General features: G+C 43.9%; 1 protein-coding gene across 1 annotated transcript; it reads left to right on the forward strand.

Moving 5' to 3' along the window:
• Positions 1 to 13: 13 nt before the first annotated feature.
• kif20ba (kinesin family member 20Ba) lies at positions 14 to 27,893 on the forward strand. The gene is given in 35 exon segments (XM_032552607.1): positions 14 to 125; positions 604 to 706; positions 805 to 894; positions 987 to 1,109; positions 2,181 to 2,319; positions 2,401 to 2,591; positions 3,252 to 3,306; positions 3,776 to 3,982; positions 4,057 to 4,168; positions 4,244 to 4,315; positions 4,382 to 4,528; positions 5,162 to 5,324; positions 6,684 to 6,803; positions 6,805 to 6,915; positions 7,231 to 7,367; positions 7,444 to 7,564; positions 7,647 to 7,758; positions 7,853 to 8,010; positions 8,813 to 9,181; positions 9,183 to 10,414; positions 10,497 to 10,635; positions 11,324 to 11,446; positions 11,533 to 11,581; positions 12,221 to 12,346; positions 12,486 to 12,598; positions 12,678 to 12,833; positions 12,902 to 13,069; positions 14,345 to 14,458; positions 14,880 to 14,966; positions 15,659 to 15,868; positions 18,057 to 18,098; positions 22,460 to 22,534; positions 22,616 to 22,715; positions 23,211 to 23,368; positions 24,696 to 27,893. Coding segments are annotated over 34 exon segments (5,499 nt in total). The 5' UTR covers positions 14 to 125; positions 604 to 607; the 3' UTR covers positions 24,777 to 27,893.
• The last annotated feature ends 92 nt before the right edge of the window (positions 27,894 to 27,985 follow it).

Genomic DNA, 27,985 nt, shown 5'->3' on the forward strand with positions numbered 1-27,985 from the left:
TTTCAAACGCAGAACCGCGACTGTTTAGTGTGATTTAGCTCGACGACAGTTAGCATGTCAATTTAAAAAGAAGAAAACGTGTTATTTTTGCTTGTGTGTAAATGCTATGAATGTAAAGCTGCTATGTGAGTACATTTTCAGTTCTGGGCGTAGTTGTAATATGAAAGCTGGGTTGTTTTTTCTTTAAATTTACCGAACTTTAGCAAAGTTTTAGCCGTGCCCAGCTAGCCGTGTTAGCCGTTGACAGGTGACACCGTTTCATGTCGTCAGGGAAAAAAAACAAAAACAAATTTAGGAAAAATTTTTGAAAGATAACAGACATGAAAACAATTGTTTGAGAGGATGTTGTATTTTAGATATATTTTGAGCGCAGACATTGTTATCTAGCATTGAAACAGAAGGAATTTTCTCTCTGTTTACCGAAAAGCTTCGAGAAAAAGAAAACAAGAAATTCTGGTCAGTTTTCAACACCATGGAGGCAGTGGGCTTTGCACCATATATTGATTTGTCAGTTCGATGAACCTTTCATTTAATTGCCATCAATAAGTTTCTGCCTTTAGATAATTTGTGTTTTTGAATGTTTTTGTTTTTCTGTCTCTATAGAAAAATGACTGACTCCTGCCTGAACCAGACTGACCTACGAAGACTCGCTGAAGATGGGAAAAATAAACTCTCAGCAGAGTTCATCCCCTCACCAGAACTACCGGTCAGACCAAGCTTGAATTCCACCTGTTGGGATCTGCCTTCATTGACCTACAGTGCTTTATGTTTGTAACTGGTTTTTTTGTTTTGTTTGTTCTGCAGCATTCCTGCATGGAGGATAAAGAACACCTGCAGGTTTACCTCAGAATCCGACCCTTGACCTCAGCAGAAAGAAGCAATGGAGAGTCACAGGTAGAAATGCTTCTAACTGTGGAGACAATGTTAAATTAATCTGGAAGACGACCTGCAGCAGATCACACAGATCGTATTTGCTTTTGTTGCAGGACTGTGTTGCCATGGAAACCCCAGATACGGTTCTCCTGAAGCCTCCCAGTCTGTCCCTTTTGGCCCGGCTCAGCAGTGATAAATCCCTTCCTCAGACCGGCCAGCGCTTCCAGTTCTCCAGGGTGAGACTTTGACTGGGACATAAACAGGAAGTCCATCTGATTCTTGTTAAGTGGATCCACAATTAGTTAGTTATTAGTTACACTACATATGTTATTGTTATGCGTAAAAAACCATAATCTTTATGTTGTAACAGTATCTTTATTATATTTTCCACTTGTTTAAGTTGCAACTTTCTCAGCTGTGTAATGCCTTCTGGGCCGATGATGCGTTTAGGTCACAGTGAATTCAAACAAAACAAAACGTAATGGTGGTGGAGGCTGATGAGGGCCGTCCACAAAACGTCTGGATGGAGACAAACCACCTCAAAGTTTTTATTTGCCGTCATACGCAAGTTATCTATGGGAACAAGCTAATGTGATTGGCCTATCTACTGTTTACTATAATAGCTAAAGCCAACATCATTAGCAGCAGCTAACACATTAGCAAGATCTATTGCCATTCACCGTAGCTAATCATTACTAGAGCTAACTGCATTAGCAAGAGCTAGCACCATTGGCAGGAGTTAGAGATAACGCCACTAGCAGGAACTAAAACTAGCACAACTAGCAGGCGGTAGTGCTAACTCCATTAGCAGGAGCTAAGAAATTGGAAGACGAATAGATGTTTATTATGAAGCATCTTTAAGTCGTTGTAACAAACCATTCTATTATATTTGAAAGTGTTTTTATCCCGATGCTAACGTAAACATTTTGAATGATAAACTTCAGCTTTTTTCAGCGTTCCCTCGCCTTCTGGGCCAGGTAGCAGAACCAACACCAGCTTCCTCCTTCTCATCTTCATCTCCTCCTGTCATTTCTGCATTGTCGTTTGTTTCAATGTGCTCTGGTTCAAACTGAAAGTGTTGACCGTTACTTATTGCACAAAAATTTGTGTTCTGGCTATATGGAGATAGTGCTGTAGCACCTAGCATACGTCATAGTCCCAGGATGCATTGCAGCGTAAACAATATATTTGTGTTAATTTTTAAATGAATAAAAACTTATCAGCTTTTAGTATTTTTACTGAATATTTCTCAGATTAAGTGTGTTATTGCTAATTGAGGATTGATTTAACGGTTCTTTCTCTTTAAGGTTTATGGCCCAGAAACGACACAAAGTGAGCTGTTTGAAGGCACCGTCAAAGATCTGGTCAAAAATGTCCTGGAAGGAGAAAACTCTCTGATTTTCACCTATGGAATCACCAACTCTGGGAAGACCTTCACGTTCCTCGGTACTGCAACCCGCAGTGTGAAGGCCTGCTGCCTGTAGGGAGCGCTCAGAGCTGACTGTGCTGCTGTTTGTGCTGCTGAAGGTCCCGACTCTGAAGCTGAAGCTGGAATCCTGCCCCGGGCGCTGCGCCTCATCTTCAGCAGCATCGGTGACGACGTGTTCCAGGGCCTGAGCGTCAAGCCGCACCGCTGCAGGGAGTTCCTGGCTCTGAGCCGCCAGCAGCAGGCCGACGAGGCGCTGTTCAAGAACAGCCTGCTCAAACAACTCAGAGAGGTGAGCGGCTCCGGGCCCGACCCCCGCGGGACCCGGACGGGCCCAGTTGGGTGTTGGGCCCAACTGAATAAAACTAACTGTTTACAGGAGGCAAGCTTTTAGTTAGACTCTGAAATGATTTTATTATGGTTGTATATGAACTGAGTCAGATGAATAAACCTGATTATCTAACAGTGAGAGGTTGAACATACATTTCTAATCTGCATTACATTATTAATGACAAGCATTAGTTCTGCAGGAAGCCTACATTAGTAGAGTTTCTCTCTCCAGATTTGAATGTGGTTATATGACTTGGATTGAATTTGTTAGATTTCTGTTTTAAGTTAGGGTTTTTTTAAGTTCCTTCAAGCAACATTTGTAGTAAATTCCCACTGAATAAATAATCTGAACTGACCCAGTTACCATATCAACAACACATTTCCTTCAAAAAATTTCTATATTTTTAGGCAGATATTTCTGAGAGAAATTCAAATGAATATTGTTAAAACTGAATTCATACTCAGGAGTTCAGACCGAGTTACCACGGTAACAGAATCAGGATCAGTAAGGTTCAGTTTTAAGAAGAAAGCTTGACTTTCTGCTCAGCGTTGCTAGGAAACCTGTTGACCTCTGGAGGTCACCTGATGCTGGATGTAATCTGTTTGTTTCTGTTTCCTTCAGAATGAGAAGAGCAGCAGCAGCCTGCAGAACGCGACCAGCAAGACTTGGTTTGAAGGTGAGTCTGATATCTGTTTATTTCAACCAGCAGCTTTTCTAATTATTTTATTGATTAAAGCTGCAGTAGGCAACTTTTATAAAAATGTGTTTTACATACATGTTAAAACTGTCACTATGTCCTGACAGAATAATATGAAAGAGTTAATCAAACTCTTCCCATTGGTCCTAGTGCCATTTGCAGAAAAACACCGCTACAGTCAGAAACAACCAATCAGAGCCAGTGTATACACCAGAATGATTGACAGCGTTAAGACCTTCCTCCTGGCTCTAACTGGTTGTCTTTTACCAAACGATGTATTTCTGCAGATGGCAGAGGAGATTAGATTTAATTTGATCAGATTAACTGTTTTATATTTTACTGTCAGGACATAGAAATAATTTTTTTGTGAATGTTTGGAGATGTAGCTTTAAGCCAGCGTGTTTCTCTGCAGCTGTCTGTAGGGTTTTAGAAGGTCTGTTGTCTGCAGGCTCCACGGCGCCGCAGCCCAGTACTGCAGCCCAAGACAGAATCATCCTGGACGTCAAACCCAACACCAAGTTCTCCGTCTGGGTCTCCTTCTGTGAGATCTACAACGAGAACATCCTCGACCTCCTGGAGGTGGCACAGAGCGGGGCGCTGCGCAGGCCGGCTCTGCGGCTGGCACAGGACGCCAACAGCAACTCCTACGTGAAAGGTCAGGGCGCAGAGCTGCGGCTGAAGGTTTTCTGATGTCAGACAGGAAGTGACTGATGGCTGCTGTGTGTCCAGATCTACGCTGGGTCCAGGTGAGCAGTGCTGAGGAGGCATTCAGAGTGGTGAAACTGGGCCGGAGGAACCAGAGCTTCTCCTCCACCCGCCTCAACCAACTCTCCAGCAGGAGGTGAGCAGCGCCACCGTTGGTCCTCACGTCCAGCTGCTTCCTGCTGTTCTCTAACGGCCGACTGTCTGCTTCCAGTCACAGCATCTTCTCCATCCGGATTCTGAGCGTAGAGGACAGCGACCCGCCCAGAGTCCACACCATCAGCGAGTGAGTAGAGGGGAAGCTCACCCGCTCCAGCTTGTGCAGGTTAAACATGGCCGCTCTGCCCTGCAGGTTGTGTCTGTGTGACCTGGCCGGCTCCGAGCGATGTGCCAAGACTCAGAACAAAGGAGAGCGCCTGAAGGAGGCAGGAAACATCAACGCCTCACTGCTCAGCTTGGGGAAGTGCATCAAAGCTCTACGCTACAACCAGCAGGCCAAGTGAGTCGCCTCCAGGTCCAGTTCTCCCTGCTGGTTCTGACCTGTTCACAGGAAAAAGAGTTAAAGCCTTAAAATGTCTGAAATTCATCTACAAGAACTATTTGGCCTTAAATATATTGTGGCAGGTCCATTTATTCTCATATATGTAGTTTTTTTTAATATTCTTGTGGAACTTCTCTGTCAGGCAGAAGTTTGGCTCCCACAGGCAGCTACAGGTAGCTAGCTGCTAATATACTGTTGCTAGCTAGCTAGCTAGCTAGCTATTGTTTTTGTATTTATCTTGGGTCATTTAATTTTGTTTTACAAAAAAATTAAGAAAGCAAGCAATTAGCCGAATTATGATTGTCGATGTTTGGATTAAAATTAGTTAATAATATTAATAATGTCTGCTTAGACCTTCTGTCAGTGTTGTAGTATTTCCTCCATCCAGCAGAGGGCGCTGCTGGTCGTCTTAAACTGAGCCAGTTGATACAGAAACAAAGATGGCAGAGTCATACCAGAATGGGAAAGAGAAACTTTCAAAACGAGTGTGCGATACAAATTTTGAAATATATAAACTCAACACACTTCTTTTTACTTAAAGTTTGGGTTGAATCGTGTTTCCACCAGCAGTCTGTCGTCTCCTGCCTTCAGGCTGCTGCAGCACATTCCCTTCAGGGAGAGCAAGCTCACACACTACCTGCAGGGCTTCTTCTGCGGCCGGGGCAGAGCCTGCATGATCGTCAACATCAACCAGTGCGCCTCCATGTACGACGAGACCCTCAACGTCCTCAAGTTCTCCGCCGTGGCCCAGAAGGTCCGTACAGTCGTCCTCACTGTCCCTACAGAGCCGTCAGGGTTAAATGTTTTTGACTGAGGAGGAGTGGTGCTGTGGGCTCCCCCTGCTCTCTAGAACAGGCAGAAATCACCATGGCAACCAGTGACTAGGCCTGTCACAATCACAAATTTTGCTCACCGATTAATTGCCTCAAAAATTGTTGAGATAAACAATAATATTGTTTGAAGACCTTTTTACACTGATCTAATGGAAATGACGTAATAATGCATGTGATTTCCTGCTTAAAATAGATACACTTTATTTTCAAAAGAATATTTAACACTGGAGCTGATGAACAAAATAAACAAAACAACCAAAAACAAAAATAAAATGGATTCTCAGTCTCCATTAACAAAAAATGTACTTGAATAAAAACTAAACAACATAAAGCCAAAGTGGAAATAAATACTGCATTCAACCAAAAGAGTGCAGATTATGAAGTCTGTATATTATGTTGCCCTTCAGTAATAATTAGATTTAAATAGAAAAGATGGGCACATCGACTACCTGATGCAATAGTTCACACTACACGATTTTTTTGCCCCGATTTTCCCCTTATGATTATCTTAGAACTTTGGCCGTTCTCTAAGATTGTCGCTTGCGATTTCGTAACCGATCATTATGTAGTGTGTGGTGTGTTATGGTAGAACAAGAACGCAGCATGTTGAATGTGACAGGTAGCCAATCAGAAAGCGCGGATTCCCCTCCGTGCCTTCCGAGGGGAAAGCGCGGATTCCCCTCCGTGCCTTCCGAGGGGAAAGCGCGGATTCCCCTCCATGCTTTCTCCCGGGTGGAAAGCGCGGAGGGGAATCCCAAACAGCTGACACTGCACAACCCGAAGTCCAGCGGACATTGGAGATGATATGTGGAAACAACATTAATATTTATTCAACATTTCCAAAGAATATAGAAAAGACAAGGGGAGGAGTTGGAGCGAAATTGCTACTGGAGTTGATAAACCCGGTAACTTTTCAGTTTATACATAATACATAACTGAATGCAGCTGGTGTCCAGGGTGTCCTTACAGATCTTTAACCAGATCACAGCCGTATTATATCCTAAACCTTTACATACCAAACTTCTGTCATTCTGTGGTGGAAATTCAAAGCCACATTTATTCTTTACAAAAACTCAAAAAAAAAACAAAACTATTGAATTCTGCACTTATTATATTAATATTTTTCTTTAATTAAAAATTAGTTGGTTCTGCACTTTTTTGAGCCAGATTTTCCAGAGCCATAACTTCTCCAGAGCTGCAGGTTACAGACTGCTGCCATGAATGTCCCCTAAGCCACATAAGGTGTTCCTGATTGAGGTTTGTTGTTCCCGTGGTTCCAGGTGGTCGTCCTGATCTCCAGGCCGCTCCCTGCCGTCGCGTCCTGCAGTGACTCCTCCTCCTTCAGAGCCTCAGGGAGGAGGAGCGCCGGCTGGGAGACCAGTCTGGAGGACGTTCCGGAGGATGAGGAGAAGGAGGAGGAAGAAGAAGAAGACAGTGTCATGGAGGACACTATGGATCAGACGACCAACGGAGGAGAAGAAGAGGAAGGTCATCAACAAAGGGATGCATGAGGTAGGGTGGGCATTTATTGTATCGTTTATTTTTTAGCGTTCACAGCCATAAAAAAAGGTAATAAATAGCTCTTATGGCCATTTTTATTGTTATCACAATACTACCACAAAACATTGTGATGAAAACTCTGCGTCCATCTCTCCCAGCCCAACTGGAGGTCGTTGCTTATCGCTTCAGATGAGTTTTAATTTTGGTCAAAATGTGAGGCGATTCGGGACAGCTGATAAACCTCAGAACCGAAACTGACTGGGTTTGTAGAAACGAATCCTGCTGCTGTTACAGTGTCGTCTCTCTCCTTCGCTGTTCCTGCAGCAGCAGGTGGCGCTGTTGAGGCAAGTGCAGGTCCAGCTGAAGATGGAGCGCTCGGAGAACCTGCTGCTGGAGGCCCGGGTCAGAGAGGAGATCAGCCGCGAGTTCTCAGAGCTGTTCTCCGACATGCAGAAGGACTACGAGTGAGACGCTGCTTTCCCTCCTCTTCTTCGAACTGGTTTAGAACCAGAACCACTAACTGGTGTCTGTGTGTGTCAGTGAGCGCCTGGTCAGGGAGAGGGAGATCCTGGAGGAGCGAGCTGAAAGGAGGCTGGAGATCTTCAAGAACCTGGTCAAGAACTTGTCCTCAGCTGGCTGCAGCTCGGACGCGGTCACCATGGTAATGCCTTCTGACCCTGGGATGTACACTGACTGGACCTGTGGCTAGATCTCTAATATTTTTCATGTGTTTTTCCTTTCAGGACAGATTTCTGAGCTGTCAGGCCTCTGAGCTGCCAGGTGCGTCTCACTTCAGCCTCGGATCCGGACCGACTGAAAAGAAACCTGAAGACGATCAGAACCACGAGCACAGAGGTACCAACGATACCTGAAGGCATCAGGAGGAAACGGTCCAGCACGTGACTGTAAATCAATACTGTTTTCTCTGCTTTTTTCTTTTCCTGTGAAGCTGATGAAGCAGAAGAAAAGAAATGGCTTCTTCTTCAGCTCCAGGAAAAGTCAGTGCAGGTGGCCCAGTTGGAGCAGCAGCTGGAGGACCTGAAGAAGAAGACAGAACTGGGCTCACAGAACAGCTCTGATCGAGGCAAAGATAAAGATCAGCTCCAGGTAAGAAACACCTGAGAGGAAGACTGAACTCTGGTGCTATTTCAAAAAATATTTGAAAGTAATTTTCTGATATTTTTTTGATACTTCCCCCTGTTATGGAGAATAGAGGGACACTGCTGTTCTGTAGTAAGGCAGTCCCTAACCCCCGGTCCGCGGACCGGTACCGGGCCGTGCAAGAAATAATTAAATACTTCCGTTTTACGTATTGAGTCTGGAGAATCTTTTATTTTGAAAATCCTTTAACCGGATTCTGTCGGTTACGTCTTGAGCGTCAACATTGAGCCCACAAGCAGCAGAATGATTTAGAAACAGCAGCAACAGCATCTTTGTCATCTTCTCCCATCAGGCCTGTTGTCTTGTGCTGGGCTAGCTATCAGAGCTAACTGCTCTCTCAGCCAAATGCACAGTTGTGATGCTTAAACCTCAGGGTTTTTAGCAGGAATGTGTCACAGTTTAAAAAAAAAAATCCAAGAGGACCAATCACACATTCCTGAGGAACACCAGAACTTAGTTGTTCCACTTGGCAACGATTCAGTTTTGTCTTAAGACACCATGAAAATCTCCACAATCTATCAGAAAGAACCCAGAACACAGTATTTTACTCTCCTGCATCTTTACAGAGTTTATAGATCAACAACAGGTTTCCATGACGATCCCACCTGCAGAAGTTTAGTGCATTCTGCTGATGCGTCTCTATGAAGAACTTCAGTCTCTTTTTCATGTGATGGCGGCACTGTGTGACCAACAGCATCAGTGTTTTCATTTAAATTTCTTCAGAAATGATGAATTCTTCTCTTTTCAGGAAGCTCTGACTGCGCTTCAGAAGGAGCAGACGAAGAGAGAGGAGCTGATGGCTGCGCTGGAGTACCAGACTCTGGGGAAGGAGGAGGCGCTGGCCTCCCTCCAGGAGGAGCGCAGAGCCAGGGAGGAGGTGCAGTCTGCTCTGGAGGAGAGCCGGCGGCAGCAGCAGGAGCTCCGAGTGGCGGAGCAGGTGGAGGTGCAGACTGCAGTCCACCTGCAGCCTGCTGTGGAGGAGCTGGAGGAGAAGATCCAGGATCAGTCCTACCAGATCCACGTCCTCACAGAGGAGCTGCAGCAGCTGAAGCAGCTGCACATGCCTGTTTTCTCTTACTCTGACGGCTGTCGACATCCAGCTGTGGAAGGAAGTCTCTGAGCTCAGCAAGAGGCTGGAGGAGGAGAAGAAGAGGAGCGAGACGAAGCAGAAACTCATCCAGCAGCTGGATGAGGAGAGGAAACAAAGAGAGGCCGCAATAGAGCAGCAGGTCAGAGAGCTGCAGAGGAAGCTTGAGGAGCAGGAAGAACTGCGAGTCCAGCTGGAATCCCAACGGGAAGCGTCCAATCAGGAAGCAGAGCAGCTGCAGCTGAAGCTCAGACTGCAGCAGGAAGCTGCAAAGAAACTGAGAGACGACCTGAGAGAAGCTGAGCTCCACAGCAACACCGCCTCAACCAGCGCTGAAGACCTGCACAGGGTGAACTCTGACCTCCGGAGGGAGATCACGTCCCTGAAGGAAGAGGCTTCCTCTGAGATGGAGCAGATGAGACGAGAGAAGGACCGGCAGCTGGAGGAGAAGCTGGCTGAGATGGAGAGAAGATCTGCTGAGAGGGAAGCAGAGCTGCTGGAGGAGCTGCAGGAAGCAGAGCGAAAGGTCGCGACCCTGCAGGAGAACCTGCATCAGTCAGAGCAAAAGGTTGCGACCCTGCAGGAAGCAGAGCAAAAGGTCGCGACCCTGCAGGAGAACCTGCATCAGTCAGAGCAAAAGGTTGCGACCCTGCAGGAGAATCTGCATCAGTCAGAGCAAAAGGTTGCGACCCTGCAGGAAGCAGAGCAAAAGGTCGCGACCCTGCAGGAGAACCTCCATCAGTCAGAGCAAAAGGTTGCGACCCTGCAGGAAGCAGAGCAAAAGGTCGCGACCCTGCAGGAGAACCTCCATCAGTCAGAGCAAAAGGTTGCGACCCTGCAGGAAGCAGAGCAAAAGGTCGCGACCCTGCAGGAGAACCTCCATCAGTCAGAGCAAAAGGTTGCGACCCTGCAGGAAGCAGAGCGAAAGGTCGCGACCCTGCAGGAGAACCTGCATCAGTCAGAGCAAAAGGTCGCGACCCTGCAGGAGGCAGAACAAAAGATTGCGACCTTGCAGGAGAATCTGCAGGAGTCACAACAACGGGCCGTAACTCTGCAAAGGAAACTGCAGGAAGTTGAGCAACAGGTCGCGACCTTGCAGGAGAAGCTGCAGGAAACAGAGCGACGGGAGGAGGAGAAGAACCTTGCTGTCCAGGAAGTGAGGAGGAAGGAGGTGGAGCGGCGGCAGGAGCTGCTGGCTGTGGCTCATGAGGCCTTAGCTGAGAAGGATGCCGAGCTGGAGAAGAAAGCAGGGGAGATCAGCAGGTAACGACGAAGATGAAGCCGCTTCTTCATCTCTTCCTGAACCTCCTTCCTGATCTCTCCTCCTTCCTGTGTCTCTGTCCAGGCTGAAGCTGGAGGCTCAAGAGGAGGCGCAGCAGGTGAAGAGCCTCCGTCTGGAGCTTCAGAGGAAGGAGGATGACTCGTCAGACCTCAGAGAGAAGCTGGCTGACTACAGGAAGCAGGTCCAGCAGGTCCAGAAGGAGGTCCGTATCAGAACACTGGAGGATACTGGGTCAACACATCCACACAGCCAGCCGGGTTTTAAACGAGGCTGACTAAACCTCTGTAAATTAGAATATCTTAATCTGGAGCACATTGTATGTTTTCAGGGTGTCTGTGCATTTTTAAAAAGTCTTAAATTCATAGATCTAAAATACATAAAACGTCTTAAATACACACAAACAATGTAAGTCGGGTTTAAATACTTTAATCACAGGTTTTATATTTTGTCGCAGTGGCAGTTTAATCTCGTATTGAATGCGGTTCAGGCTACTGCTAACTACCTGCTGCACCTTTGCTAGCTGGCTTTTTTTCTGTCTCATGGGTGAGTGCAAATTTTTAGCCTGCTGGATGAAGTTAGTCTTCAACATTCGCTCACTTCTGTTGCCAACCCATTTGATTCTGCGTGCATTCAGTGCTAATGCTTTGGCTCAGAAACGGTCTGCGTTGCTGCTGTTACATCGGTTTAAGAGCAGCATTTTGTTGCGACACAAACTGACGTTGCAGGTTTAGTGGATTTTAAACACAGTGGTATGGCAACATTCTGACCTACTGAAGAATTTTATTTCAACAAAGTTGTGAGTAGAGCATGGAGTCGAGAGAATTCATAAAAGTCTTAAAAAGTCTGAAATGTGAGTTGGTGAAACCTGCAGAAACTGGTCTTGGTTTCAGGTGTCGGCAATGAGAGCAGAGGAGACGGCCCTGAAGCAGAAGCTTTCTGACGCGGAAAAAACCAAGAAGCAGCTGCAGTCGGACCTGAGCAGCAGAGACAGAACCATCCAGCAGCTCAGAGCCGTAAAACAACCCTGATGTTTCCGGCTGTGTCTGATTCCTCCTGGTCTGCTGGATCCTAACAGCTCCTCATGTTTCTGTTCTTCCAGGAGCAACAGGACTCTAAGGCTGCCCAGCTCTACCAGGAGGCCTGTAAAGGTAGAGAACCGCTCCCTGATCCTCCTTAGTCTGGGATGGATTAGTCTCCATCAGGCTGCTCAAATATTTCCCCACTTTAGTCGTTTTGATGTTTGCTGATCCATAATTCTGAGTTTATTGCAAATTTTTCATGATAATGATCATCATTTCATTAGTTTCTTTCTTCTATATGTAGATTTTGGAAGAAGTTTGAAGAAAAACTGTTGCAAAATTATAAGCTATAAATTAAGTAGCTCCACAAAATCAGGGATTTTGAAACAAAAAATCACTTTTAACAACAGTGTCACTGTCTGCAGGTGTTTCTGTCACGCTTCTGTTTCAGCCATTTTAATATGTTTAAAACATAAATATTGAGATTGGGGGCGTGGCTAGCAGCAGCTTATTTGCATAAAAGTGACAGAACACTAAAGCGACTCATTCTGGAAGAAACATGCAGAACAGAGGAGGTGAAATCTCATCATCGGAGAATGATCTTATACAAAACATGTAACACGTTTACAGCCCTAACCTGTACTTATTCAAGGAAGCATGAAATAAATGTGAAAACATTCAGGGCCACAGTCCAGCTGAGTCCTCCCTCAGGTTGTTGCTTTTGCGAAACGGTTGAGGTCAGCCATGTTCCTATCTGCTCCTCTGCAGAGCTGCAGGCCAAGCAGCAGGTGATGGAGGACATGCGGCTGGCGCTGACGGAGCAGGAGGAGACGCAGCAGCAGATGGAGCAGGTCCTGGACGACAAGATGCGTCTGATGCAGGAGCTCTCTGCAGGTGAGACGCCAACACCTGGATAAAAACCAGTCAACACCTTCACTCCATCATTCAACACCAAAAACTTCAGATCTGTCGACACAAACTGGTGATTTTACTGACAGAATGATGTAACAACGTTGGTTGTGTTCTGTTTCAGAGGTGGAGAAGCTGAAGGGGAAGCTGCTGGAGCAGAACAGAGGGTCCGGCCGACCTTCAGACGACCTCGGGCTGGCCAGAGACGAAGCTTCCCGAGCCCAGCAGAGCTTAAAGGTAGAAGCTGCAGAGCTGGAGTCTATCTGGATGAGAAACGTTGGACATGTGGACAGATGGACGTCTGCTTCTCCTGCAGGTGTTGACAGAGAAACAGCAGGCTGAACGCAGGAAGTGGCAGGAGGAGAAGCTGTCTCTGATTGGCCAGGCCAAAGAGTCAGAGGACAAGAGGAACCAGGAGATGAGGAAGTTTGCTGAAGACCGAGAGCGCTACTGTCGCCAGCAGAGCCTCCTGGTAAGAGCCGGACTGTGACACATCTGCAGCTCCAGATGTTTTTCCAACACGTCTCCTTCTGCTCCCAGGAGTCCAGGCTGGAGGAGAAGGAGGCGGCCATGGAGAGCTGGAGGGCGGAGCGGGACACGCTGGTCGCCGCTCTGGAGGTGCAGCTGCAGAAGCTGCTGGCCAGCCAGGCGGACAAAGACAAGCTCATCAAGGAGCTGCAGCAGCAGAGCGCAGCGTCACCAGCAGGGGTCAGTGCAGCGCCACACCTCCCTCCTCACACCTGACCGACTGAATGTCTGTTTAGTGATAAATCTGTCCCATCAGATGTTATTAATGATCAAAAATGATCAGGGTTTGGTGAAAGAAGAAGTAAATCAGAAATCTGATCTGAAAGGTTCCATATTTCTACCTCTGCTCTCCGTCTGTCTGACTCGAAGCAGGAATGAAGGAAAATGAAGATCTTAGGATTATAGCTGAGCTTAAATAACTTAATCATTAAAAATCATGAAATTTTATCATGAAAGGATTATTTCATCTGTCATACATGTGGAATTTTTCTCACTGGACTTTTTCCGTCCACAGTTCTCTATGTAGAATAACCAGCGTAACGTTTAACACTAAATAAAAATAATTACGTTAGGACTAAATTATTGGACTGGGATGTTTATGACTGAGGAGAGGGAAGCAGCATCTTAATGGGAAAATATAAAGATAAAAACTAATACATTTTGAAATATTTGAACAATGTTAACAAAAATCGCTAGCATAAGGCTAAAAATTAGCTTTGTTGCCATGGTGACATAACAATGCTACAAACGTTATAATTTAAAGACAAAACAAAAACGGATCAATGAGTGAACAGAGCCAAATTATTAAGAACACTTAAAACATTTATCAAAACTAAACAACAGTCACATTTCAGAATAACAAATGGTTTTATAAACAAACTTTCTGTGGATGCTGTTATTGAGTTGATGAATAGCGACTCAGAGCTGAATATGGCAACTTTTAAATCAAGTTTTCAGCAAGTTGAGAGATTCATCAGCCAAACTGCTCCAACCAGAGCAGGAAGTGTCTGCAGGACCAGTTCACCTTGGTGATGGCGCCACAGCTGGCTGGACAATTAAACTGAGACTCGGCTGATGTGGTGTGTGTTACACACACCTGGGGCTCCACAGCTAATAACTAGCAACGAGCTAACCAGAACAATCAGATGGATTCTGTTCTGGACGGAGCAGACAGCTGGCGTGTTTTGGACCATCTGAAGGCTGGACTCTGGGTTTGGACTTTCTGATGACAAACTGTTAGTCGACTAGTTTTTTCATATTGTGGAACAACATGTGTCTAATTAGGACAATATTTCTGTCCTGACAACGAGATGACAGTTGAGCTTCAGCTTTGGGAATAATTCCAACATTTTAGTCGTTTATTTAGTGGATTTCCTTTCACTTTGCCTCAGGAGTTTAATGGGGCCTGGAGAGGCTCCTGTAGTTCAGTGGCTCTAATGTGTGTGTGTGTTGCAGGCTAATGGTGGCCGTCGTTCTCTCAGAGTGGCAGAGCTGCAGGCAGCTCTAGCGGAGAAGGAAGCAGAGATTGAGCGGCTGAAGGAAAACCTCCAGAAAAACACAGCAGAGCAGGTCAGAACCGTCTTCGCTCAGTTTATCTGACAAGCAGGAGAGTTCTGACATTTCACAGGAAAAAAGATGAACCAGTTTCAAATACTAAAGCATTTAAACTGCTGCAGAAACACTCATATAGTTTATAACCTGTAAATATGTAGAGCCTCTTCAGTATCTCAGATTTTCCCCACACTTTAAATGCAGATGTGAAAAATTTTCAAATATTACTGACTATTTCTGGAGACGGATGAAACGTAGCAAAAACATTCAGTGTCATCCACGTTTTCCTTTTTTTTTCTTTTTACCTGGATGTTTCCTTATAAAATTGGGTTGAATCACATTTTTTAATCCTTACATTAAATCCAGATGTTTTACATATAACATATCGTATTGAATTTAGGTGATTAATGTGAAATGATGTGTTTTTTTCCCTCCACAGAGTGACAGTTCTGCTCTGGCTAAGAAAGCAAAGGCTGAACCGCTGCAGCCAGAGAGGAGGGAGACAAGATCGTCTGCCAGCAGTCGGGTAAGTCCACTTCACACTGCACGATTTTCAAAACCTGACAGACCACACACTAGCCTACCAAAATATCTTTGGTATGACGGGTTCAATCGGGTTTGATCATGATGTGTCCAGCCACACGGCAAGAGCAACACACCACATGGACCGATTCCTCTCACCGACATTCAGACTCCAGACAGAATATCCTGTAAAAACCAGCAATATCTGTCAAATTCCTTGTCATTTCTGTGTCTATGAAATGTTGAATATACATTCATGTTGTTCGGTTGCGCCAGGTCAGCTGTTTGGGATTCTCCTCCCTGCTTATGTCATCGCGTTTTCTGATTGGCTAGCTGTCACATTCAACAGGCTGCATTCTCGCTCTCAGTCAGGGAAAACCCTTCAGGCTGCAGTGATAAACTGGCCAAGACAATCCAACATGTTGAGTATGACAGATTTTAGATGGGAGCGGTCCCGTCGTTCTACCGTCTGGACCCGATCAGTCGTAACACAAAAGCACACTACAGGATGATCGGTTACGATTACTGCAAGCGCCAGTTTTTGAATGTTGGACATTCTAAAATTGTTGAAAGGGGAAAATTGGGGCAAAGAATCGTGTAGTGTGAACTGGGTGTAGGAGAGGAGGAGAAGGGCCTAGTCAAAGTGTCAGGGTCTCTTTGGTGCTGGAGCTGAGTTCAATGTTGCTGTTCCCCCAGGGTTCGTCCGGCTTCCCCTCGGTGCTGGAGTCCTCCGAGGTTTCCACGGAAACGGGCCGGACGAGCCGCTTCCCCCGGCCGGAGCTGGAGATCTCGTTCAGCCCGCTGCAGCCCAACCGCCTGGCGTTGCGGCGGCAGGGCGACGACAGCGCCGTCACCGTCAAGATCAACCGGACTGGACGCAAGAGGAAGAGCGGCGAGATGGAGAAGGTAGGAGGATTCAGACTGAACTCACCTGGAGATTTACCTGAGAGAAAGCAGGAGGAGTACAGTCCAACTGTCACTTAGTAAAACTATAAAACATGATTCTAACTAAGAGGCCTCTCGGGGCTCCAGCAGGAGCTAAAGGAACAGCAGCAGACCTGATGGAAACCTGCTGCTGCTCTAAACAAACAGTTTGCTGTTTGTAGCGTTCCTTCCTACTACAGCAGAAAAACTCTGAAAAAATAATTTTATTTTAGAGAGCGTCCACACGTCCTTAAGTCTTAAATTCTTGTATTTAAATTAAGACCTTAAAATGTCTTGGTTCTCTCCACTGGTTCACGCCGTCCGGGCGCTCTCAGTGAAGAGTCTGAACTTTAGGAAAACCCGTCTGTAGAACGAAGGAAGAAGCTTGAAAAGACGGATCTGTTCATCTGTCCAGATGACAGCAGCTGAGTGTCTGATCCCTGCTCAGGTGAAGGAAGTGTTGCTTTCCTTTTCGTCTGCTGGGGTCACCATGGAAACTTGGAGGTCCGTCTGTCCTGCTGACAGCAGGCCGTCTTCTCAGCGCTAAACACTTCTCGTGAATGATGGCTCCTCCGACGCCAGATCGGCTCCTTCTTAATGTTTTCTCAGCCAGCTTTAGAAGGTCACCAGCGTCTTTCTGTTCCTATAATAATGTTGGATTAAAGAGCCAGAATGTTGCTGGTTGTCTTTTGGAAACATAAAGCAGTTTGTTACCATGTGCATGCAGACCACAACCAGTCAGAAACATAAAATATTCTTTATGAAAACTCCAGTTATGGAGGAATTTTACTGTCCCACCATTCAAATCAGATATTATTCATAATGATTTCTGCTGTAATCTGTAGGTGATCAAACCCCGGGACATGTCGAGGTCTCCCTCTGACTCATAAGGAAAAAGCATTTAAAAGGTTTTTTCTCAGCTCCTGCTGCAGAGGGTTTGTTGTTTGGCAGCAGGGATGTGAGGAGATGGTGAGATGTCCCAGCTCCCATTTTTAACTGGGAGTGAGTCAGACCCGCCCTCAGTGGAGCGGGGTGACACATGGGTCGCCTCGGTGACCCCACATGACCTCCCACCTCATCCTGCTGTGGATGTATCACCACTGGGTTTCTGTGCTGCTCCTGTAGATGAAGATGGAAGTTTGTATTGGATCCCAGGGATTTAAAACTAAACAACGAGTTCAGGTGAAGTTTTCCTCCTTGGTTCAGATTTTCTGAATCTGGACTCTAGGCTGAGCTTCAGGAGAGTTTAACTGTCTGAATGTTTTATTTTAAACCCACAGCGTCACATTAAGCTGCTGTTCTCCATTGTTTGGAGCCACTCAGCTAATTAAAGCGTCCAGTTATTCAGTGTATTTTAAAGGAAACTTAAAACTGTAGATTAACATAAAAACCATCAGAAGAATCCAATTTACTGCTTGGCAAACCAGAGCAGCTAGCTGGGAATATGAAGATAGTATCTGAAATGAAAAACTAATCTCTGTTCAATAATAATAGCTCAAGTTCATTTGAATATTAAAATTGAATTGGTCCCTAGAGATGACAAATGCAGGAAAAAAGCTTCTTCTTTGTCCTTTGCAGAAACTAAAGTAACAAGAGCTTTAATAAATATTCTGTATGAATATTTGAGTCCAGGAACAGATATGACCAGAACAGACTTCACTGTAATATTTTTTAAATATTTTATTTATATTTCCAACAGTCGTGCCGCTGAAGTAAACTATCGTTTTAGAAATGTTACAGCAGTAACTCTAAGGTGATAAAACAACCAAATGTGTTTAGAGTCATTTAAAAAGTAAGATTGAGAGCAGAATAAGACTGACCAGGTGGTAAAATTATTTAAATTAAGTACAAAAACTAGAGACACCTGAACTACTTCAGTCAGAAGCTTCTGCATAGCTACTGTAACACTGACTGCTACAGTGTTAGCCGTCTCCTCTTGAGGCTCCAGTGTTTACCCAACAGCACTGTAACCTTCACTTCTGGACCAGTCAAAGTTTTGGTCTGCCCAACAGGCTCTTCAGAAAGTTTCTGCTCATGTTTTCATCTTTTGTCTTCACTTATTAGTTTTTACTGCATTAGATGAAAAATACCCAGTTTATAAGTTAGTCAGCAGAAACTGCAGAAGTCAAATTAAAGCTGCTTTTTAACTGAATTCTTGTTTTTGTTTAAGTCTCACATTTTCAGGAGGACTAAGAGACGAACAGCACGCCAGGTACCGTTTGCTTTACCTCATTAGAACCGTGTTTTCATCCAGAACCCACAGAACCATTTCACCATCACATCAACATCCGCCATGTTGGGTTTCCATGGTTCCCATCAACATCCGCCATGTTGGGTTTCCATGGTTCCCATCAACATCCGCCATGTTAGGTCTCCATCTCCTACTGACCTGATCATCATCTTTCATTTAGTTTAAAGATAAATTAACATTTTTCTGTGCATTCCATAAAATAAAACAACATAAAATCTAGAATAAGATAAAAGCCTTTGAGCGCAGTGACCAGGTTCAGGGGCCTGGTGTTGAATCTGTCTGGTTCTTTGGTTCTTGCATTTCAAAATAAGACGACAAAAAATTAATACCGGTAATTAGATTTTTTTGTTGTTTTAAAATTAAATTAGAGAAAACAATTTCAAGACTGAAAATTGTCTGAAAATTTCAGTCAGCGCCTGTAAAACTCCAGGCGCTTTACATTTTCACACATCTCACTGAGCGCCGGAGATCTCACCGGGAACCAGCTCTTCTTCTGTGATGACTTCCGTCCTGCTACATATCAGTTTGAACATTATAGTTTGACCTTGTTTTTACATTTAGGTTTTCTCCATCCAGAATAATCGTACGGTGTTTACATCATGACTCCTGGAGGCCATTTTCACCTCATTCATGATTTCTGATTTAGCATTAATACTTTAACCAGTTTTCACACAAATTCAGATTTTGATACCTCAATAGTCATCGAAGGTCAACTTATGCTGAGTTGTGACTGAGGTGGTACAGATGTGTCTAGATGTTTGTCTAGAATGTTTTTATTATTTAGGCTTTTTCCATTGAGCAGAATTTGACATCTCTCACCGTTAACTATTTGAAAAAACTAAGTGACCAAAGTGGACTGGTCCACTTCTTTCCACCTGAATGTGGACACATTGGAGTCAAACTGGTTCCTGGAAGCTGATTACAGACTGAACAGAAGTGGATAAACGATCGTATTAATGAACCCGATCTGAAATGAGAAGCGCTGTGTCTCTGCATTAGGATCTGTAGATGTTCTGACTCCAGCTCTTCAGGTCATTTATCTTCTAAAGCCGTCTAAATCAACCGATTAATTTGCATGTAATTGCTGCCTGTCGGAGGAGAAGCTGTAATTTGGGGCTGACATGGTTGAGCGGGTTCTTATCAGGATGGATCCGACTGGTTCAGGTTTCCTTTAAACATGAAGATAAACTGCTTCTTCCAGTCCTGCTCACCTCCCAGCTCTGCCTGCCAGGCAGAGGTCCGTCCGTCCGTCTGTCCGTCTCCTAATGATTTATTGTTGAAGCTTTTACTTTGAGGAGCTCCATCCCTGCTGCTGTCCCAGAAAATCTTTACAATAGCTTCTGCCTTTTATGGTGCAGTAATGTTTTTTTCTCTCTTCTGGCTCAATAGGCTGGGATTATTAACATACATGATGATAAATGTGGCTTTGTAAAAGGAGCGTAAATCTCTCTGTAGGACTTGACTGAGGATTCGTGTTAAAGGACCTTCATTCTCCAGATCGTCTTTACTAGATCAGACCTACAGCAGGAATATTAACTCTGACTCTGGATTTACTCTTTTTAAATCTGGTTGGAAAGTTAAATTAAGCAGCAAACGTCACAGATGTGAAAATGACAAAAATTTAAAATAAAATAACAGAAACGTGCAGGTCGATGTTGGTTTGACGACCTGAAGGCTCCAGTTGGAGTTTGTAGCTTTAACCACGCAGAGACACGAAGGACATGGAGTGTTCATGGAGTTTAATGGACGTTGATTTGAACTTTGACCTTCTGTGATCCTTAAGTGTAATCACATTACTTGGGTCTTTTAGCCTTTGGTAAAAGTTATGTTCTTGTCAAAAGGTTTTGAGGAAGAGGAAACGGTACAATTACATCCTGCAGTTACTAGAGACGCAGAAGTTCCTGCTTTTAGCCGCCATGTTTCTCATTTTATTGGCTGGAAGTTCTCCTCTGCCTGAAAAGAACAAAGGAGCCAAAATGTTCTTAAACAGACGTCAGTAAGAACTGCAACGTCACTGTGATGAGTTAACCGTACAACGTCCTGTCGAATTCAAAACCATGGAAACTAGACCTTTGGTTCCTGGGAAGACGCTCGTTAGATTGGGGAAAATAACTGTTATGTCAGCAAAGTAGGTCCAGTCTGAGGCCGTAGTTCTGTCCGGTCCAGATGGTCCGGTCCGGTCTCTTCCTGTCCTTTAGCTGAAGTAGCAGCAGGTACCTGTCGTTCTGTGTAGGCAAACATCTCCAACAAGTTTTCTTCTTCAGTACTTCAGTCTAAAGTCTTAAATATAACCAGACAGAATGTCACCATGGTAACCATGAAAACTGATGACGGTTCCTCACTCCTCGTCTGTCTGTGTTCCTCTGTATCAGCTCAGTTAGAGACGATGAACCTGGTTAGAAAGAATCGACCTTCAGGTTCTGATTCGACCTTCAGGTTCTGATTCGACCTTCAGGTTCTGATGGGTTCACCTGGGATCTGTGATCCACTCCAGAACAGGAAATAAATCAACTTCAGACAAATTTCACCGTCTCTAGATCACATCTGTTCCTCTGTTCTGTTTCTCTTCCTTCTCTCCATCCCTCTCTTCATTCTCTCATCTCTTCCTTCTCTCTATCCCTCTCTTCATTCTCTCATCTCTTCTTTCTCTCCATCCCTCTCTTCATTCTCTCATCTCTTTTTTCTCTCCATCCCTCTCTTCATTCTCTCATCTCTTCTTTCTCTCCATCCCCTCCATCTTGTTTACTGACTCCACTCAGTCCACTCCCAGCTTATCTCCGCTTCTCATCAGCTCTCATCCCTCCGCCTCCACAATGTTAACGCCTGTTCCGCCTCGCTCACACACCCTCTGTCACACACACACACACACACACCCACCCACATGCTGTAACACACCCACCAACACACACACACCGTGCCTCAAACACTCAGCTCCTCTCTGCTGCCCCGCTCCTCCGTTCTCTCTCTGATTATCTCTCAAACCATCCAGTGAGTCATTGATGACTCCACAGGTCGTGACCTTTGTTTTCCCTGATTCCCCGCCCACTCCTCTCCCCAACCAATCAGCCGATTCGCAGGTTGGCCTCGTCTTCCACGGCTGCTTGTGATTCACATTTCTTTGATTTGATAATGTGGCAAAACTCTGCAGGGAAGGAGAAGATTTGATCCCTGATCCACTGAGGCTTTAAACTGCTGTAACTTTACAATCCTTTAAAACTCCTTCCTGCCTTTGAGCCGACAGCAGAGACTGAATCTAAAGTTTGGGTAAAACATGAGCCAGCAGGAATAAAACTGCCCGATTTCTCCTTCACATTCCTTCTTTGTTTCCACTGATCAGGCTTTTATTTGATGATTTACTGTTTTCTCTAAACTCTGATCTGCTGATTGCAATTTTCTCTTTAAAAACTATAATATAAAAAATGTAAATGCAGTTTTACTTCAGCAGAGAAATGAAAATGACCAAAGTCAGCTGAAGAAGCACTGCTGTAGCTAAATAATTCATAGTTTTCAGTTTGGATGCGTTCCAGTGTTTGAGCTTCAGGCCATGAATCTGAATCAAAAGAAACCTGATCATTGATTGATTGATCGGACATTAATAAATGTTTTCCTCTTTCCTGCTAAAACCAGTTTTATTTCTGAAAATCTTCAAATATGACAAAAGGTTGACACACTCCTATAATAATGGAATATCTTTAGATGATGAACAAATATTACAGTTGGAATAATCCAACTGTTGTTTACATGTTAATCTGTCATTTAGACCTTCACTGTTTAGCTCATTTTGTTTGTCTGGAAATAAATAAACATGTAGAACAGCAGCTTTTCCTGGTTGAATTGTATTTAGAGGTAACTGAATCACGCTGCAGTAAACAGGCCAAGTGGTCAAACGAAGTGGAGAGCTGCTGCTATCTGCAGACAATTGTTTTCAGTAACGATGCGTTCGGTGGCCGTTTGGCATCTGAAGGCTGGACTGGATCTGTGTTTGGTGTGTTTAAGCTGCTGCTGAATGTCTGAATCTGAAATGTGTTGAACCTGGTTAGTTTTGTGCTTCGTGCTGACGGCAGGTTTTCCTCCAGGCTCAGTGGAAGCCAAACTCTTGACACTCAGATAATGGCTGAGTTTACCTCGCTGTGATTCCAGCTCCTCCGCCTGGCCTCTAACTATAAATTACAGCTTGTTTCTCCTCTTTAATGACATATATTTTCACCGCGGCTGCTCCTCACTGTGTTGAATTAGAACCGCCTCCATCTTCTCCAACCTGTCATTATGAAACACTTTGTTTTTAGCTCCTTGTTAAAGATGAGTCATGTCGGGGTTTTCAGGAGGAAGTGGAGACGGAGAACCGGAGGAACACCAGAACCAAACTCACACCAAAGCTGAGCCCACGGACAGAGGAGGTACCACCCAGAACAAACACTCACTGTTAAACTGGACGCTGTGAGACAAACTGCTGACCACCTTTACCTCCCTGTGGCCAGAGCGCTACCTCCCAGAGCAGCCTCCGCAGCAGGAAGGACGGCACGCTGCAGAAGATCGGAGACTTCCTGCAGAGGTCCCCGACCGTGCTGGGCTCTGGAGGTCAGAAACACACAACCTTTCAGTCAGAGCAGGGAGCTTTACCTCACCAGAACTAAACACAATTCAACCACAGTCAAAAGTAGATGGTTGCCATGGCCCTGGAGGCTGAAGAGGCCTGGTACCAGTCGGGTGAGGAGTCCTGAGTGTCCTGAAACTCCAACACAGCTCAGTCACATGAGGAAACATCTTCACATGGGCTCTGGGTCCTGCTAAAGGCCTGACTGGTTAAAATGTGTTGGACTAGACTTTAACTTCTCATTTAACTGGGAAACATTAACCATCCAGAGTTTTACCTGCTTGGAGTAAATGATGTGATCTGGTGACATAAACCCGAGTATCATCTGCACAGAGGCAGAGCTCGGAAACTTTTATTCTCCCTCCTTAAATGTTCTTTGACTCAGAATGAGTTTTTGTTTTTCCCAAGCCTTGGATCTTTGTGCTGCTGTTTATTCATTCTGATCAAATCCCTGAAAGCTTCCTGATGTGTTGCTGCAGCCAAGAAGATGATGAGCCTGGTCAGCGGCCGTGCGGATGCCCAGTCAGCCTCTTCCTCCTCTTCCTCCTCTTCCCCCCTCCGTTTGACGGCCAAGAGGAGCAGAAAGAAACTCTACAGGCCTGAAATCTCCTGCCCCATGGAAATGCCCTCCCACCCGGTGAGTGGAGCCGAGGCAGCGTGACGAGGGGCTGCGGCTCATATCTCCATCTGATTTATTAATTCTCTGAATACACTGCAGGGTTATGAGTCCTGGGAAATGAGATGTTGGGGTTATTTTTATATCTTTAATCTGTGTTGATAACCTTAGTAAATCTGGATATGTAGGTTTGTCTTATGGAAAGAATGAAAATGAATGTTTTTATTTGCTCACTTCTCAGTGGAGGAGTTGGTATCGCTGCAGCGGGAAGGTTCTGGGTTCAAATCCCAGCCACGAAATATTAAAACTACCATTTTGTATTGAAAGAATTTTTTAATTATACTGCATATTTTTCAAAGGCCTTGTTCTCCACTCAGGCTGTATGATTTTCATATTTCCCATCAGCCACTTGGATTTCAAGATGGCAGACATTTTTGAGCCTTTAGAGCCAATTATTGCCATAAAATGTTACGTATTTTATGACCTGGATAAACTTTGTCACATCACTTGTTTTCATACAACTTCAAAGAAATAAAATGTAGCAAAATCCAACACGAAACTGAACAATTTAGGAATCTCTCACTAGTTATCAACTGGAAGGATATTTAGATGTGAAAAGGGACTGAGAGACTTTGTGTTGGTGGTTCAGGCTAACTTCTGCTAACTTTGTTTAGCTGTCCCGTCTGCTTCTTTTTTTATGGGTTTAGCATTTACTTAATTTTTATATTTAGTGGTCTGACATCAGCTTCTGGTTATTTTTTTTATGTGTATAACGTTGGCGGAGCTCAGATTGTTGTTTAGTGAATTAGTGGTTAGTGAACCAAACCTTTTGGTTAGCTGTGTCAACCACTGCCGATTTCAGCATAAACATATTCTCCAATACAACTATGGTGGCCATTTTGAAAAATGTCAACCAGAAAAGTCAAACACAAGATGAAGAAAATATGATTTTTACAGTTCAAAAGATGTAGGCTCTGATTTGACACCAAACATATTCATGTACGGTACTTGGTCATTTTATTGCAAAAGTTTATCTTCCATGACAACAATGGTGGCCATCTTGAAAAATAAATAAAAAAAATATCAGTAAATGTCATTTCTATGGGTTCTATTATGTATCAGTTGACACAAAAAGTATTCTTTTGTGGTAAGTGTTGTTAGTTTTAGTGCATAAGTAATTTTACCTTGGTGACCCTAGTGGCCATCTTGAATTTATTAGTGGCTAACATTTATTTATTTTTTTTAAAGCACGTCCCCTGGGAACATCTGTTTCTGATTATGTTTTTTAATTATCTGCTTTGCTACATCCGCCCTCCTCTGCCATGTTTTCTCCTGTCTGTGTTTTCAGATTATTAACCAGGAGACGAAGGACGGCGACGGCAGCCAGCAGATCAAGCTGCGCCTCCGCTCCAGAGTGGCTAAATGCTAGCGCCGTATCCAGTTAGCTTTCATATTACTGTCTTAATGAAGCTGCTTATGATCGAGCATATCTCTCTGTCTGAGACGCTTTTATTTAATCATTAATTTGACCTTTAAGCTGAAGGTCAGCAGGAGGATTAGCAATAATCTGGTTAACGCTTAAACCCTCCTGCAGCATGCTGCCTGTAGTCACTAATATGTTTATTTCACCAAGTATTTTTATGTTCATGTTACACTTTCTGTTCATTTATGATCAAATGACTCCGCCCTCAAGATACTAGAAGCACTCAAGCCCTTCCCGGTTATTTTAATGTGCAATCTGTTTAGAGTTTCCTCATCTGTCCTAATATAGTTTATTTAATGTTTTCTCCACAGAGAGCTGCTATAAAGTCACATTATTTTCTACCATAGTTTGATCTTTCTGAACCATCTGGACTTCACATAACCTTGAAGCTCTGAGTTATCATGTTCTGGGGAATCTTTTGTTACATCCTGGCCATAACAAATTTATTTTCAGCCCTACTAAAGGCATTTATTATAAAATAAACTATAATAAAGAAAAGTGGTGCCTGCAGCCCGAGAGCCCAGAAGAACCGTCTCCCTCCTTCCTACTCATGCCATCTCATCCTGGCCTCCCGGTGTCGCATATCGTCTCCGGACCGCCAACGTGGCCGTCAGACGCCGCCTCCTCCCAAAACCGCGACAAGAACAGATTAAACACAAACAGTGACGGTCACAGACTCCGCCCCTAACCAGCAGGAACATCCTGTAAGACCTGCAACAAAATACCACTTGTCTTTAAATTTAAAACTATTTGATATTAATATTTTATAGCACTTAATTTTTCTTTAATGATCTGTTCTGAAGATTCCTGCAGACGTTCAGATGTAAAGGACAGAAATGATTCTACGTTGAAGATCTGAACCCAGAAGAACCGAGAGGTTCTGGAGCTCTGACTAGTTCTGTGAAGTCTGATGAGTTTAACTGGCTCCTGGTCTGGACCCGGTTCAGGTCTGGACCCAGTTCAGGTCTGGACCCGGTTCGATCCTGAACACGATTCGGCTCTGGACCCGGTTTGGTTCTGGACCCGGTTCGGCTCTGAACCGATTCAGCTCCACTTTATCTCCTTCCAGTCTTTAGGCTGACGAACATAAAGGCTGACTCTGCTGTTAGAAAATGTTTCAGTCATTTTTCTGTACTGGTGCATCTAAAAATATATTTAATACATCATAAAAGTTTAATATTTCTTGTTGGTCATCTCAGAAAGTGAAACTCATTTCTATAATTGCACAGTAATATTTTACAGGTCTTTGTTTGGGAAATAATTTGTAATTTTGATGATTATGGGTAACACAGGACTACAGATAATTATCAGAAACCTGACATTTCAGCTTAAGCATCTATTTTTGATTAAATTATGATGCTCTTATTTTCTAAGACTCTACTAAGGTTTTCTTAAATCGTGAACCATAATCATTAAGACTAAAAAAGTAAAAGCTTAATTTATGTGTAATCTTAAATAGAATAAAATAATAAAAAAAATGACAGACTTTCTGAGACGACTGGCTAGACATATTGCACTTTAACACAATATTCTAATTTCTAAGTCTGAGCTCTACTGGTGCTTAACTCCAGTTTACCTTAGTGGGTAAACTGGAGTTGGGTCTTTGGGTTCCTTGGTTCTGAACCTTTAGAGGTTACGTTATTTTTCATTCTGTATGTTTATCATGTTTATTCTCCCTGTTTGCACCTGAGAAACTGATTTAAAATAAACCTTGATTCAGAAATTTAAACTTTCTTTTAAAATGTTTTTTTCCTCTGTATCGTTGATGTTTCTTGTTTAATTATTCACGGTTCTGCAGTTGTTCTGCTAAGAATATTTAATTATTCACGGTTCTGCAGTTGTTCTGCTAAGAATATTTCCCTCCTGTAAATTAGCTCCCTGCTCATAGCAGGGAGCTAATCAGTCACTGCACAGAAACAGGCAGTAAATCAATCATGGAGGCGTTCTGACTGGATTCCAGCACTCAGATGTCAGAAAGCTGCTTTTCCCTCTAATTATGTTCAGCACAGAAAACCAGGAAAACATGAACCTGAAAGCTACGTGACAGGAACCCTCCTCACCTCTGAGCGTGTCGATGTGATTCATGAACAACTGGATCTTAAAGTCTGAAGAAGTTCTGCTCTCGATTCTCTGAAGGGATCAAGGCTGCAAAGCTGCTCTTCCGTTCAGCTTTCAGAGGAAACGCTGCGAACCCGCCGCCTTGTGACGCCACGCTTTCAGAAAGTTTAACTGTCAGAAGAAATGTGCTGCCTGGATCAACAGAGGTGGAACAGCAAGAGACTGAATAAAGGCTCCAAAGACTTCTGACCATTCAGCAGCACAAACATTCAATCTGAACCGGTTACAGGAAGTTCTAGCTGGATGTCAACCAGAATTTAAAATAATTTATCCGCCCTTCGTTATCCCGTTTACTTATTGACTGAAGGCCGACACCATTGGACCCAAAATCTCGTCCTTGTTAACTTGAATTTAGACTTTCCTGTTCTAGGTCAGTTTGGATGAACCAAATTATTTTCGGTTTCCGTTGTTCTTTTGGCTCTTCACATTTTTTGTTCCTTAATTTATTATCCAACAAAGAAATGTAGGAAAATAACATTTTATTTGATGAATGAGATCAGCTCGTAGTTGGAATGACCGTAAAGTAAAATGTGCATTTGAGTTTTAAAATACCATATGAGTTTATTTGGCTTTTGATGGTTACATTTACAGATTTAGCTGCAGAAAACTGATGGAACGGAAGCTTTTAATTCAGAAAACATGTTTGTATTGAACCAGCAATCAGAAAACATGCTTCTGCTATATGACAGTTTACTGCTCTGATGTAGTGGGTCTTAAATGTTTTCTATGTGTTGCTTTTCTTCTCTGTATAAAACACCAGCAATAAATCTCAGGCTCTGAAAGGAGTGAAGGGATTATTTAAATCCACAAGGGGACGTCCTTATTGTTTTTAGTCCAACGTAGAAAATATGTGACATTAGTTACACACAGAAAATGTACATTTTAACAGTACTTGTGGTTTATGATAGTATCAAAATATAATAAATAATCTCTTTGCTTGCTGTTCTATGGACTGAGAAACTGCTGTGATTTTTCCCTCCATATATGTGAAGCTCTGAGCTGCCGTGACGCCGTGACATCATTCCAGATAACAGACG

The sequence above is a fragment of the Xiphophorus hellerii genome, chromosome 22, assembly GCF_003331165.1.
Source record: "Xiphophorus hellerii strain 12219 chromosome 22, Xiphophorus_hellerii-4.1, whole genome shotgun sequence".
In the NCBI taxonomy this organism is placed as follows: Eukaryota; Metazoa; Chordata; class Actinopteri; order Cyprinodontiformes; family Poeciliidae; genus Xiphophorus; species Xiphophorus hellerii.